At 39.1% G+C, this 15,547-nt stretch overlaps 1 protein-coding gene across 2 annotated transcripts in view; it reads right to left on the bottom strand.

The window, feature by feature from the left end:
- Positions 1–5,736: 5,736 nt before the first annotated feature.
- LOC113038752 (mitotic-spindle organizing protein 2) overlaps positions 5,737–15,547 on the bottom strand; it is a 1,160,083-nt gene continuing 1,150,272 nt past the window's right edge. The window contains exons 3-5 of one of the 2 annotated variants that reach the window (XM_026196393.1): positions 8,138–8,289; positions 7,829–7,963; positions 5,737–6,479 (exon numbers count right to left, since the gene is read on the bottom strand). In XM_026196393.1, the coding sequence (XP_026052178.1) occupies positions 6,328–6,479; positions 7,829–7,963; positions 8,138–8,289 (439 nt within the window). In that variant the 3' untranslated portion in view covers positions 5,737–6,327. The remainder of the gene's footprint in view (positions 6,480–7,828; positions 7,964–8,137; positions 8,290–15,547) is intronic. The other variant, XM_026196394.1, reaches the window with a different exon arrangement.

Genomic DNA, 15,547 nt, shown 5'->3' with positions numbered 1-15,547 from the left:
CTAGAACTGAAAGCATATTGGATTTCACTAAGTGTGAAGTGATCTGCTAACCTCCGGATCTCCTCAACTGGCAGACGATGGAAACACTGATTTGCCCACTTCTCATCACCTCCATATTTCACTATTCAGCCCTCACCACCTCTTAAAAATGAGACTGGATCAAACCAATACCATGACACCCATGATGTTAAACAGCACAATGAGACATTTCTGTAGTCTATTAAATAAACAACTGTTGATGCAGTGTCAATCCCGAAAAATAGAAGAAGGGAAGACGTTGATGGAGAAAGGAGGATGAAATAAGAGGAGGGAAAGCGAGATGGAGGCAGACTGGCTACACTAACTGTCGAGGCAGTTAATATAAGGTTCTGGAGATAAGGCCTCACAGACAAACATTGACAAAATCAGGCGTTCCGCTGCAAAGCCGGAGCTGTCAGTCAAACTGAGAGACAGGCCAACAATCAGCACTCACATTCCGATAAGCACGTCAGAGAGCGTGTGCAGAAACTGCATCTACAGACGCACAGTAATGGAGAGGGGGAGTGGAAGGGCACATACAACAGGAAAGAAAGAGAGAGAAAGCAAATACTAGTATGCTGAAGTCTACACCATGCAGGCTAGCACAACAAAAAGAAAACAGGGAGAAAATGAGGATTAAACAAAAGGAAAGTGAAAAGAATGAAAAAGTGAACAGTTGATAACAGACTTTTCTCACAGGATTCATGAGACACCTGAATACCTTCATAGGTTTTGAATCAAAAGATGAGAGAGGGCTGAAAGCATATGTGTGTGCGCGTGCAAAATTCAGTCCTCTCTCATCAGATCCATCCGTGCCTCATGTTCCTCACACCGAGGGAGAGGGGGAGGCATGGGAGCAAGAGAAAGAGGTGTGAGATCAGACTAGTAAAAATAGCACTTCCTCTCTCGGCCCCAACACCTGGGGAAATGCTAGAAGGTGGATGAGGGTGAGACGGACTGAGAGGGAAAACACATCGAGAGGCAAAACAGATCTGCATTAAGATTGCAAATCGGAGGCTGGCTTCTAACCGTTTGCTCTCGATGTTTTGTTCTGTGTTTAGGGGTTTTTTAGTGAGCTTTTCTGAATCATTCACTGAACTGATTTGTTCAAATACACTGATTTATTTAGGAATTACACTTATCAGTAGATTATTGAATTATTCACTTAATCAAATCAATATATAGAATACTGGCATAAAACTTGTACTATTTCTACAATATCTTTAAATGCGGAAATAGTAAGTATAGTAAGCTATTCCAAATTTAGACACAATTTCCAATCCGAAAATTGCATACTGTATGAGTAGGTACCTTTTTAGAAGTAATTACTTCTTTACCATTAAAAAAAGTTATATTACTGTACAGTGAAGTAGGGATATCTGGATACAGCTTAATAACTGTGAATTATTAAATCATTCACTCGACCAAATCATTTTGATAAAAACTGCTGATGCAATAGTTCTACTTAGGCTTTGTTTGGAAAAAAAAAATGTGTTGACGTGGCAAAAAATATATGACATGTAATTGGCAATATTGTGTCTAAAATGTAAGTTACTTAGTTAGCTTCTATTAAATTCTTGAACACAGTCGTGATGTTTGGTAGGGATATCATATATCATTTTATGCATTGTTCGTGAGTTATGTGATTTCGTCAACAAATGCAATGATGGGCTCAATCTATCATTTTTTTGCACACACTGACACTCGAATCATTATCAAACACAACTATGATCTGCAGCAAATAGAGTTGGGAAAAGCATGTTTTCATGTACTGTGTAAATAACATGAGGAGATCTATTCACTAGTCATTATCTGGCGAACACATGGAGTACTTTTGATTAGTTTGTGTGCTCTGGGAAACAGCGAGCACAATATTGTTTCATAGTTTTCAGACTGAGAGAATGGAGTCTTGTACAGTAAATACATTTGTTTGATGAGGATGTCAGCTGGATATTGAAAAGGACGGCTGGTTTTTCATTTACTGTGTGAGTCTACAGACATACAGGCCTATGGTTCTTTGCTGCTTAATCACACTTGGATATCGACAGATGTGAGTATCTATATGTTGATGTATGTATAAATATATGTTTTGAACAGAAGTTTAAAAAAAATTGTTCAATGGCGTTAGTATTATTAATGTTAACTTATAAGACTTCTTATGAGATGATAAATTTTAAGAGATCTCATCTCTGAATAAATTATCACTATCACTACTATGGAAGCATACAGGCCCATGAATAAACATGAGAATAAACAATGAAAATTGCCATAAATCTGCCCCGCTAATGACTAAGGTTAAGTCAAACTCTCAGAAATAGAAACAAACAGTCAAGCAAACAAATATGTTCACAGCATTGGGAGCGTGCTGGCTGACGGGCCCTTCCCTCTCCATGCTGCCAAAGATGTTCACACATAGAAGCATGATGCCACAGGCAGGGCATATGTGGAGGGGGAGATGAGGTACCAACAATCTCAGCATCCAAGCGCTGAAGTGCCAGTAGAGACACACTGCCCCCTATTGCTGACTTAAGTAAGGCAGGTAACCACCCAAATATCCCAGGTTAGAGAGATAAAAAAAAAGGCCACAAGAAAAATCCAAACTGACTAACTCGTGAACAGTTAAAATGCCTTCCCTGTGCAATCAAAAAAGAAGAAAACGTGCAGTACCCAAAATATTAATTTATTATTTATATCTTTTTTTGGAGCACAGCTAGATTCACCGAGACAAATTGCGTAAACAAATAAAATATTTTATAAAAACTGAGGTATTTTTGTTTTATTTATTTTTTACTTTTAATACATTTAATTTAAGCAAATACAGAGGTCAGTTCATTCATATTTAACCCAAAATATTTCTTTAGAGACGCACTCGGTAATTTTCTTTCCAAAAGTTACACCCCTCTCAAGAACTTGTGACAAAATATGCAAACATTTCAAACGATTTATTGATCAGATTCAGTAGCCTAATAAAAGGTTGTCCCTTCATAGAGATCACATGACTGTCTGTTGTCACCAGTTCCGCCAAGATAGGTTTGATTTCTATAGCTTTCAAGTGTCGGATCACTTAAAAAAACGTAGGCTACATATGAAGAACGCAGACAAACAAACTAAACAATGTAACAATATAAGCAATTTGGTTTATGGCAGCAACAGAGCTCTACGGAGGAAAAGAACTGTGTCTTTTGTATACAACTTCAAAACTTGCACAATGCACAAGGTGTTTTGAATTGATAATTAATGCTTTAAAGCAAAAATAGGGAGATGAGTTAGGCTACCTGTAGTAGAAATGTGGCACCCGTCGTCTTCCCTACAGAGACACAAACATACACATATATTTCAGGGTTTGAGTGTGTGAGAACGTAAAGGGTTAAAGAGGGTTCCTGCTGTGCTCTCTGCTTCTGTGTCTCGGCCCATTACACTTGCCGGAGTACAGCAATATGCCGCCATCAATTACAGCCTGGCTGCACTGCCATCAATACAGAGAGCAGGAGAGAGCGGCGCCACAACCACATAAACACGACAAACGGCCACATTAAAACCTCCAGCTCACCTCTTTCACTCTCTCTCGAAGTTCGAACCTCTCTCGCTTCCTTCCTCCCGCGCACACACACCTATTTTCTTAAGCTCAAGCCCCTCAAGCTCTTTTTCTTTCTCGTTTTCTCCACAAGTGTATGTCTTTGTCCTCATCCCTCTCAGTCTGGCAGACAAAAGCTTTTCTTTTCTATTCCCCTCATGAGCACTGCTCTGCTCTTTACTCATGGTCCATAGCCTACTCTTCAAAAATCCAGCAATATACCATCATCATTGGATTGGTATACCATAAAACCTCTCGCAACCTTTCCAAACATCCTGTCATGGTCTGCTTGCTGCATACATATACACAGAGAGATCAATACACAACAAGATCTGATCGACCAGCGGCAGGCTGCTGTTTGTTTGAGAAGCCTTACAAATATACACATAAAAAAAACACACACACTTTGCTCAAAAATGATGGTAACCTAGGCTTAGTCAACAAACCCAACTGTCTTTCATTAAAATGGCAAAGAAAAGTACTAAAAAAAACAAACAAAAAAAACTGTTGACTTACATGTGCAGTTAGATGTGTTTTTATGGCCACATTTGTGTAGGAATCTGAAGGAATTATCTTAAGGAAATATCTTTAATCCACTGAGCTTGAAAGAGAAAAGACTGCCCATCTGTTATCTAGCTATGAAAAGTAGAGCATAAGCCACTTTTGTTCATGCAAGTGAATTTGGGCCATATACTGTATGCACATGGCAGTTTGTTTCACCGATTGAAACTTTTATTAAATAGTACACTGCTTTGTGTTGAGATTTGAAGAGTTTGACATTTTCACTGAAAATTGGAATTCTGTCACTTATTCAGCAAGGAGTGTTAAAATAATCAAAAGTGACTAAACATTGTTGCAAAAAAAAAAAAAAAAAAATGGATAGACATACATTTCTACATTACGCATTTTACCCCAAGTATTTCAGCTTATTCCACCTTTATTTTATAATATAATATATTCAGAAGTTTGGGGTAAGTAATATTTTGTCAGATATGTTTGAAGAAATGTGTTTTGAACTCATTTTATAAAAATAAAGTAAAACAGCAATACTGTGAAATATGACAATGTAATAATAATAATAATAATGTTTCTATTTTAATACATTTTGAAATGTAATATGTATCTGAGATGGTAAAGCTACATTTTCGGCAGCCATTACTCCAGTCTACAGTATCATACAATCCTTCAGAAATCATCCTACACTGAGTGGAAGAATAATAAAAAAAAACATAATTGGTGTGGAATTTCCTTTGTAATTTTTTTTTTAATTTAGCAGTGGCACCCAACACACTGAATTAAACATGAAATTGTGAACTGTCAAGACTGAGCAGTGTATTCTTGTAAAATGCACTCCAATCTTTCACACGAAAAAGAAAGAAAGAAAAAAATCTGTTTAATATGCTTTAAGAATTTTCTTATTAATATCTGTGCTGAAAACTCAAGACATTTTTACCCCTAAATTCTTTAATAGAATTTCAAATGAAAAGCATTTTTTTTTTGCAACGTGGTCACTTTTGATTATTTTAACAGTCCTTGCTGAATAAGTTTAATTTCTTAAAAAAAAAGAGAACACATTATAATGAGGCGTATATGGTTTAAGATAAGTCTGAACCTGTTTACCTGTAAACCCTAAACAAACAAATACCATCTAAACGCCTACAAGAAAACATGAAAGACTTCCCATTTTCTTTCTTCAATGAGTTCTTTCTGTATATGATCCTTTATGACTGCTTTCACATTTTATTAAATAACATTTGATCTTAGAGGCTTAATTAGGACTGCCATGATTTGAACTCTTGGGTGTTTACAGTTCTTTAAAACACATTCTCTAGTTGTTCACTTCGTTATTTTTCCGAAACAAGGTATTCATTTAGCTGCAGCTCATTACTGAAGAGAAATCTTTAACCACTGAGCACATCTCAACAGCAAGAGGTTTTACCTTGGCCTACACTGTGACCAAGTGTGAGAATACAGTAAAGTGCAGTGTACAAACAAGTGTTTCCATTGACCCTGACCATGTCTTACACTGTACAGCTTCTATAGAGGAAGGCAATGCAGCAAAATCCATCTTATTAAACATTAAATATGAAGTATGCTGATCAAGAGTTCATTCTGGTCAAAATGAATGAAAAGAGCATTCACAATCATAGTCAAAGTAACCGCATAATTTAATGCTTATGTTTTAGCTCTAATCTAGAAATCAAACCAGTAACATTAACTGAGAATTTTCATTACATTTTACTTAAAATTGGAGATACACTTGAAAAAAGGACAAAAGGAAACAAAAAGAAATACATACATACATACATAGATATATATAAAAGAACATTTCACAAATTATAATAGACAATGATATCCATCTAGACGTCAACGTTTATCAAGACTATTTTGAATGTCTTACACATAAACAGTTTAAAACAGATGTGGTTCACAGCAGCCTGAAGTTGTCGAATTGTAAAAGCGGATGGTTTAAAGAAAGCAAAAGATTATCTGTGTTTTTCTCAAATGGTTTGGGTGTGAATGTGTAAACTAAACCGTGGTACATATGGCATACTTCAGCTATAGTCTCTCTGGGCAAGATGCAAACTTGATGCAAAGAGGTCTTCAAGTGAAACACTGACGATATCTAGGGAGATCCCTAAACTAGTTTTGTTAACAGTGAAAGAGTTTCTTCTGATTCTACAAGAGTTTAGTTCGAGCAAGTTTGGTATGTGTTGTTTAATTGGTGTAGAACTTCAGTTGGAAGTGAGCTGAGAAGACGAGCTGCTGCTGCCTGAGCCTTTGGCGCTCTTCTGCCCCCTGGTGGCGCTGACCTGCCGTGGCACGCGCTGGCTAGAACCATCTCTTGCAGATTTCTCCCCTTGACCTGAACTTGTTTTACTGCGTACTAAATCACAAATACACACAGAAAAAACGCACATCAACATAACACATATAACCCATACATATGTGACGGGCTCTATCATTTTGAGTTAAAAGTTGCAACAAATTGTTTGTGATTAGATTTTTTTTTTTTTTGAAATTCAAAAATGTCTGTCTGATATGTTTTAATGTGGGGTCAAATCATGATGATGCTTCAGTTCAAACAGCAGCAAACACTCATGAACTGATTGTGTATTTTGCTTTAACTACTAGTTAATAAGTGCAAGACAACTTCTACTGCAGCCTTGGTTCCCAAAGTATTTGTTTTTCACACAGGAATTTTAATAAGTCTTCATTAAAGAGTTGAGAGCCATGAACCAAACCAACCAGCTATGAGGTTAATCACTTAAAACTTGATTTGAAGCTAAAATTTAGTTGAAAATGAGACAAAAAGACAAGACTGTGCACCTATAAAGCTTTAATGAGGGAAAGAACTACAATCCCATCAAGCAATATGACATAACTGAAAAAAAGGATAGATAAATATAACACTATTGATTTTATTAAAGTATGCATAGATTTATTAAAATATGCAAACATACATATAAGACTTATTCTATCAAGTCATTCACAGGGATTCATGAAAGAACTAACTAAAGAACTTTGGCTCTGATCATGGGAATCATGGGTAACGTAGTTTGTTAGTTTTCAATAAAAATCTATTCCCCTACAATTCTGACTGTTGCGCTCTATAGCATGAAAAAAATAAGTAAACATCAGAGTATATGTTCAAGGGTTCACAACAGTTTCATAAAGGTTTAATCAAATCCACCGTCAAAACAACTCAAAATGATGGAGAAGGTCACATGAGGGAAATTTTGTTCATAAGGGGTGACACCAAGATGATTTATAACAAGTCAGTTGTATTCAGTGATGAAGTGGCAAACACCATTCGTTTAAATGAAGTTGACAGTCACATGCATGCTTTTCAATGTTGGTGGCAGGATAGTGGTTTACTAGTGCATTACAGTGTCACATTCGACACAAGCCATTAACAGACAGTCATTTACCATGAGAAGCAGAGGACTCTACAGCTGGATGAGAGTCACAGAGTCCATGAGACACATGAAGGATGCAGATCTGGGGCATTTCACCCCCATATTCGGAGCATCGAGCCCACAAATCTCAGGCACAATCAGTGAGGCATGAGAATGAGAACAGATATTCGGCAGTATGAAGCTGAATTAGTTATGTCAGCATGAGAAATGTGCTGCAATAGTTCATGGGAGTGAAGAGAAGACCTTGAACTCGCAAGCATCAGGGTTAAGAAAAGGATGAGAAAACCAAGCTAGAAGAGAGAGAGAGAAGAAAAACCTTGAGAGACGGGAGCACTCGTGTCACCCGCACTGTAGACCACTATCTTAGCCCCTCCCCTAGGTGGGCGGGGCACAGATGCAGAGGGAGGGGCTGCAGTTTTAGCACTCTTTCCTGAGACCACACCCTCCTCTTCTATAGGAAGTCACACACAGATTACCAAAAATGACAGTCAGAGTTCAAAAGTACCATCAGTACAGCATGGATGTTGCTTTGTTTTCTGACATCACCCATTTTCCAACTCAAATCATGCAATTCTGTGGCATATTATGCTTTGGTCTCCATGACTTTTACATGTGCAGTACTCACCTCTAGCCTCGGAAGGTGCAGTGGCAGTGTGGGACGCTGTGGATGTGTCACCGGTGGATGTTTCAGAGACCTTCTGTCCCGCACACATGGTCTTTAGGGTCTGAAAGACTGCCAGAGGTGCAACGTTCATCTTTAACAGGTCCACTATGATCCTAGGGCAGAGTGAGATGGACCATGTAGAATCATGCAACAGTACCAAATAAAAACTGCTAACTCAGTAAGTGAGGTTGTGCTACAGTGATTTTACTGTGTTCTTATAGCTTTTATGAGAGTGGCAACAGTAATAGGATTGAAGTCAGCAATGTTTAGTAAAAATAATAATAATAATATTAATTAAAGCTGCAAGCAGCGATGAACGGGCCCTCGCACCCGGGCTCACCGGCAGTAAGTGGCTTTAGTAGATATGTGAACGGTGAGAAATATGCATTTAAACTCAGAAATATAAGTGGAATATGTCAAAGTTTATTCCATATATCTGCCAATTTTCCTGTTGTAAGCAGGTGGCGCTGTCATTATAATGGAATATTGGCCTTCAGATGTGTTCAGGCCAGGACTCTTATCGAACATGTGAAGTTTAGGGAAGATTGAACATTTAATGCCTGAGTTACAACAACTTCTCTTCCGATGGCGAGACATCAAATTTTGTCATGGCGCCATGGACACACCCTTTAACAAAATCTCAAGATCTCCACAATTTAACATTGCAAAGAACTTTAGATTAGACTGACCAAAATAAAATTTGGATGTCATAAAATTTCTTGGAGTAGTTATTTGCAGTGTAAAACATTGACACTTCCTGCTGCCAGCAGGTGGCGCTATGACTATGACTGAATATGGGCATGTAGATCTGTTAAGGGCAGAAGTCTTATCTAACATGTGAAGTTTGAGGCAGATTGGACATTGTATGTCTGAGTTACAGCAGCTTCCTTTTTCATGGCGAAACATCGAAATTTGTCAGGCCGCCATGGACACGCCCTTTAACGAAACCTCAAGATCTTCGCAATTAAACATCGCAAAGGGCTTAAGATTACACTGACCAAGTTTGGTGTTTATCTGAATAAATCTCTAGGAGGAGTTCGTTAAAGTACAACCCCTGAAAATGGCAAAAACTATGCCAATTTTGCAGAGAAAATTCTAAATAACCGACTTCCTGTTGGGATTCGGATTTCGTACCAAGAGACTTTTTTGTAGGTATTGGTGTGTTACATGTGTGTACCGATTTTTGTACATGTACGTGAAACATAGCTCGAGGCGCACTCCATTGAAAGTGCATATGCACTCCGTTGAAAGTGTATAGGTGGCGCTATCGAGCCATTTTGCCACACTCTATGGAATATTGGCCTTCAGATCTGTTTAGGCCAGGACCCTTATCACACATTTAAAGTTTGGGCAAGAACGGACATTTTATGCCTGAGTTATAACATCTTTTATTCCCATGGCGAGACATCGAATTTCGTCGCGGCGCCATGGACACGCCTTTTAACATAATCTCAAGATCTTCACAACTAAACATCACACAGGTCTTTAGATTAGACTGACCACAAAAAAGACATTGATGTCATAACATTTCTGGAAATAGTTTGTCGCAGTGTAAAATATGTCACTTCCTGTTGCCAATAGGTGGCGCTATGACTATAACTGAATATTGGCATGTAGATTTGTTCAGGTCAAGAGTCTTATCCAACATGTGTAGTTTGGGGCAGATTGGACATTGTATGTCTGAGTTACAGCAACTTCCTTTTTATGGCGAAACATCGAAATTTGTCAGGCCGCCATGGACACGCCCTTTAACGAAACCTCAAGTCCTTCGCAATTTAACATCGCAAATGGCTTTAGATTACACTGACCAAGTTTGGTGTTGATCTGAATAAATCTCTAGGAGGAGTTCGTTAAAGTACAACCCCTGAAAATGGCAAAAACAGCACCAATTTTGCAGGGAAAATTCAAAATAACCGACTTCCTGTTGGGATCCGGATTTCGTACCAAGAGACTTTTTTGTAGGTATTGGAGTGTTACATGTGTGTACCAATTTTTGTACATGTACGTGAAACATAGCTCGAGGCGCACTCCGTTTAAAGTGTATACGCACTCCGTTGAAAGTGTATAGGTGGCGCTATCGAGCCATTTTGCCACACTCTATGGAATATTGGCCTTCAGATCTGTTTAGGCCAGGACCCTTATCACACATGTGAAGTTTGGGCAAGAACGGACATTTTATGCCTGAGTTATAACATCTTTTATTCCCGTGGCGAGACATTGAACTTCATCACGGCGCCATGGACACGCCTTTTAACAAAAATTCAAGATCTTCACAACTAAACATCACACAGGTCTTTAGATTAGACTGACCACAAAAAAGACATTGATGTCATAACATTTCTAGGAGTAGTTTGTCGCAGTGTAAAATATTTAACTTCCTGTTGCCAATAGGTGGCGCTATGACTATAACTGAATATTGGCATGTAGATCTGTTCAGGTCAAGAGTCTTATCCAACATTTGAAGTTTGGGGCAGATTGGACATTGTATGTCTGAGTTACAGCAACTTCCTTTTTCATGGCGAAACATCGAAATTTGTCAGGCCGCCATGGACCCGCCCTTTAACAAAACCTCAAGTCCTTCGCAATTTATTATTGCAAAGGGCTTTAGATTACACTGACCAAGTTTGGTATTGATCTGAATAAATCTCTAGGAGGAGTTCGTTAAAGTACAACCCCTGAAAATGGCAAAAACAACAGCAATTTTGAAGGGAAAATTCAAAATAACCGACTTCCTGTTGGGATCCGGATTTCGTACCAAGAGACTTTTTTGTAGGTATTGGAGTGTTACATGTGTGTACCAATTTTTGTACATGTACGTGAAACATAGCTCGAGGCGCACTCCGTTGAAAGTGTATAGGTGGCGCTATAGAGCCATTCTGCCACACCCGGTGGAATATTGGCCTGAAGATCTGTTCAGGCCAGGACTCTTATCACACATGTGAAGTTTGGGGAAGATCGGACATCTTATGCCTGAGTTATAACATCTTTTATTCGCATGGCGAGACATCGAACTTCGTCGCGGCGCCATGAACAAGCCTTTTAACGAAAACTCAAGATCTTCACAACTGAACATCGCACAGGCCTTTAGATTAGACTGACCACAAAAAAGACATTGATGTCATAAAATTTCTAGGAGTAGTTCGTCGCAGCGTAAAATATGTCACTTCCTGTTGCCAATAGGTGGCGCTATGACTATAACTGAATATGGGCATGTCAATCTGTTCAGGTTCGGAGTCTCATCAAACATGTGACGTTTGGGGCAGATTGTTCATTGTATGTGTGAGTTATAGCAACTTCATTTTTCATGGCGAATCATCGAAATTCGCCAGGCCGCCACGGACACGCCCTTCAACGAAAAGTCAGGATCTTCGCAATTTAACATCGCAAAGGCCTTTAGATTAGGCATACCAAATTTGGTGTTGATTTGAAGAACTCTCTAGGAGGAGTTCGTTAAAATACAACACATGGAAATGACCAAAATTACACAAAATATGCTCATAATATTAAAAATAACCGACTTCCTGTTGGGTTTAGAATTTCGCTCCAAGAGTCTTTTTTGTAGGTATTGGTGTGTTACATATGTGTGCCAATTTTCGTGCATGTACGTGAAACATAGCTGGAAGGCTGTTGATTTTCTTGGTATAGGTGGCGCTGTCGAGCCATTTTGCCACACCCTCTTCTGAATCCTATATCAGACGAAAATTTTCACCAGGTTTGACGAGTGTGCAAAGTTTCATGACTTTTTGAGCATGTTAAAGCCCTCAAAAATGCGATTCATTCGGGAGAAGAAGAAGAAGAAGAAGAAGAAGAATAATAATAATTAAAGCTGCAAGCAGCGATGAACGGGCCCTCGCACCCGGGCTCACCGCCATCGTGTTGCTTTAGTAAAAAGGTGAACGTTGAGAAATATGCATTTAATGTCCTTAATATAAGTGGAATATATCAAAGTATATCCCACATATGTGCCAATCTTACCGTTGCCAGCAGGTGGCGCTATCATTATAATGGAATATTGGCCTTCAGATGTGTTCAGGCCAGGACTCTAATCAAACATGTGAAGTTTGGGGAAGATTGAACATTTTATGCTTGAGTTACAACAACTTCTCTTGATGTGGCAAGACATCAAATTTTGTCATGGCGCCATGGAAACGCCCTTTAACAAAAACTCAAGATCTCCAAAAGTTAACATTGCACAGGCCTTTAGATTAGACTGACCAGAAAATATATGTTAATCTCAAAAAAATTATAGGAGTAGTTTTTCGCAGCGTAAAACATGTCACTTCCTGTTGCCAATAGGTGGCGCTATGACTATAACTGAATGTGGGCATGTAGATCTGTTAAGGGCAGACGTTTTATCTAACATGTGAAGTTTGGGGCAGATTGGACATTGTATGTCTGAGTTACAGCAACTTAATTTTTCATGGCAAAACATTGAAATTTGTCAGGCCACCATGGACACGCCCTTTAACGAAATCTAAAGATCTTCGCAATTTGACAACGCAAAGGGCTTAAGATTACACTGACCAGGTTTGGTGTTGATCTGAATAAATCTCTAGGAGGAGTTCGTTAAAGTACAACCCCTGAAAATGGCAAAAACAACGCCAATTTTGCAGAGAAAATTCTAAATAACCGACTTCCTGTTGGGATTCGGATTTCGTACCAAGAGACTTTTTTGTAGGTATTGGTGTGTTACATGTGTATACCGATTTTTGTACATGTACGTGAAACATAGCTCGAGGCGCACTCTGTTGAAAGTGTATAGGTGGCGCTATCGAGCCATTTTGCCACACCTGATGGAATTTTGGCCTTCAGATGTGTTCAGGCCAGGACTCTTATCACACATGTGAAGTTTGGGGAAGATCAGACATTTTATGCCTGAGTTATAACATCTTTTATTCCCATGGCGAGACATCGAACTTCGTGACGGCGCCATGGACACGCCTTTTAACGAAAACTCAAGATCTTCACAATTTAACATCGCACAGGCCTTTAGATTAGACTGACCACAAAAAAAAAAATTGATGTCATAAAATTTCTAGGAGTAGTTCATCGCAGTGTAAAATATGTCACTTCCTGTTGCCAATAGGTGGCGCTATGACTATAACTGAATATGGGCATGTCAATCTGTTCATGTTAGGAGACTCATCAAACATGTGAAGTTTGGGGCAGATTGGTCATTGTATGTCTGAGTTATAGCAACTTCCTGTTTCATGGCGAATCATCGAAATTCGCCAGGCCGCCAAGGACACACCCATTAACGAAAACTCAAAAGCTTCGCAATTTAACATCGCAAAGGCCTTCAGATTAGGCATACCAAATTTGGTGTTGATCTGAATGAATCTCTAGGAGGAGTTCGTTAAAATACAACGCATGGAAATGACAAAAATGACACAAAATTTGCTCATAATATTAGTAATAACCGACTTCCTGTTGGGTTTCGGATTTTGCTCCAAGAGACTTTTTTGTAGGTATTGGAGAGTTACATGTGTATACCGATTTTCATACATGTACATGAAACGTAGCTCGAGGCGCACACCGTTGAACGTGTATAGGTGGCGCTGTTGAGCCATTTTGCCACACCCACTTCTGAAACCCATATCAGACGTAAATTTTCGCCAGTTCTGAGGTGTGTGCAAAGTTTCATGACTTTTCGAGCATGTTTAGGCCCTCAAAAATGCGATTCATTTTGGAGAAGAAGAATAATAATAATAATAATAATAATAATAATAATAATAAACGGAGCAATTCCAAGAGGGTCCTCACACCATCGGTGCTCGGGCCCTAATTAAAGCTGCAAGCAGCGATGAACGGGCCCTCGCACCCGGGCTCACCGCCATCGTGTGGCTTTAGTAAAAAGGTGAACGTTGAGAAATATGCATTTAAACTCATAAATATAAGTGCAATATATCAAAGTTTATTCCATATGTGTGCCAATCTTCCTGTTGCCAGCAGGTGGCGCTATCGTTATAATGGAATAATGGCCTTCAGATGTGTTCAAGCCAGGACCCTTATCACACATGTGAAGTTTGGGCAAGATCGGACATTTTATGCCTGAGTTATAACATCTTTTATTCCCATGGCGAGACATCGAACTTCGTCATGGCGCCATGGACACGCCCTTTAACAAAAACTCAAGATCTCCACAAGCTAACATTGCACAGTCCTTCAGATTAGACTGACCACAAAAAAGACATTGATGTCATAAAATCTCTAGGAGTAGTTTGTCGCAGTGTAAAATATGTCACTTCCTGTTGCCAATAGGTGGCGCTATGACTATAACTGAATATGGGCATGTAGATCTGTTCAGGTCAAGAGTCTCATCCAACATGTGAAGTTTGGGGCAGATTGGACATTGTATGTCTGAGTTACAGCAACTTCCTTTTTCATGGCAAAACATCGAAATTTGTCAGGCCGCCATGGACACGCCCTTTAACGAAACCTCAAGTCCTTTGCAATTTAACATCGCAAATGGCTTTAGATTACACTGACCAAGTTTGGTGTTGATCTGAATAAATCTCTAGGAGGAGTTCGTTAAAGTACAACCCCTAAAAAATGGCAAGAACAACACCAATTTTGTATGGAAAATTCAAAATAACCGACTTCCTGTTGGGATCCGGATTTCGTACCAAGAGACTTTTTTGTAGGTATTGGAGTGTTACATGTGTGTACCAATTTTTGTACATGTACGTGAAACATAGCTCGAGGCGCAGTCCGTTGAAAGTGTATAGGTGGCGCTATAGAGCCATTCTGCCACACCCGCTGGAATATTGGCCTGCAGATCTGTTCAGGCCAGGACTCTTATCACACATGTGAAGTTTGGGGAAGATCGGACATTTTATGCCTGAGTTATAACATCTTTTATTCCCATGGCGAGACATCGAACTTCGTCGCGGCGCCATGAACAAGCCTTTTAACGAAAACTCAAGATCTTCACAATTGAACATCGCACAGGCCTTTAGATTAGACTGACCACAAAAAAGACCTTGATGTCATAAAATTTCTAGGAGTAGTTCGTCGCAGCGTAAAATATGTCACTTCCTGTTGCCAATAGGTGGCGCTATGACTATAACTGAATATGGGCATGTCAATCTGTTCAGGTTCGGAGTCTCATCAAACATGTGAAGTTTGGGGCAGATTGGACATTGTATGTCTGAGTTATAGCAACTTCATTTTTCATGGCGAATCATCGAAATTCGCCAGGCCGCCACGGACACGCCCTTCAACGAAAACTCAAGATCTTCGCAATTTAACATCGCAAAGGCCTTTAGATTAGGCATACCAAATTTGGTGTTGATTTGAAGAACTCTCTAGGAGGAGTTCGTTAAAATACAACACATGGAAATGACCAAAATTACACAAAATACTGCTCAT

The sequence above is a fragment of the Carassius auratus genome, chromosome 21 (assembly GCF_003368295.1).
Source record: "Carassius auratus strain Wakin chromosome 21, ASM336829v1, whole genome shotgun sequence".
NCBI lineage: Eukaryota > Metazoa > Chordata > Actinopteri > Cypriniformes > Cyprinidae > Carassius > Carassius auratus.
Note: the sequence above shows the minus strand (reverse complement) of the source record. Positions and strands in the feature narration are given on the sequence as shown.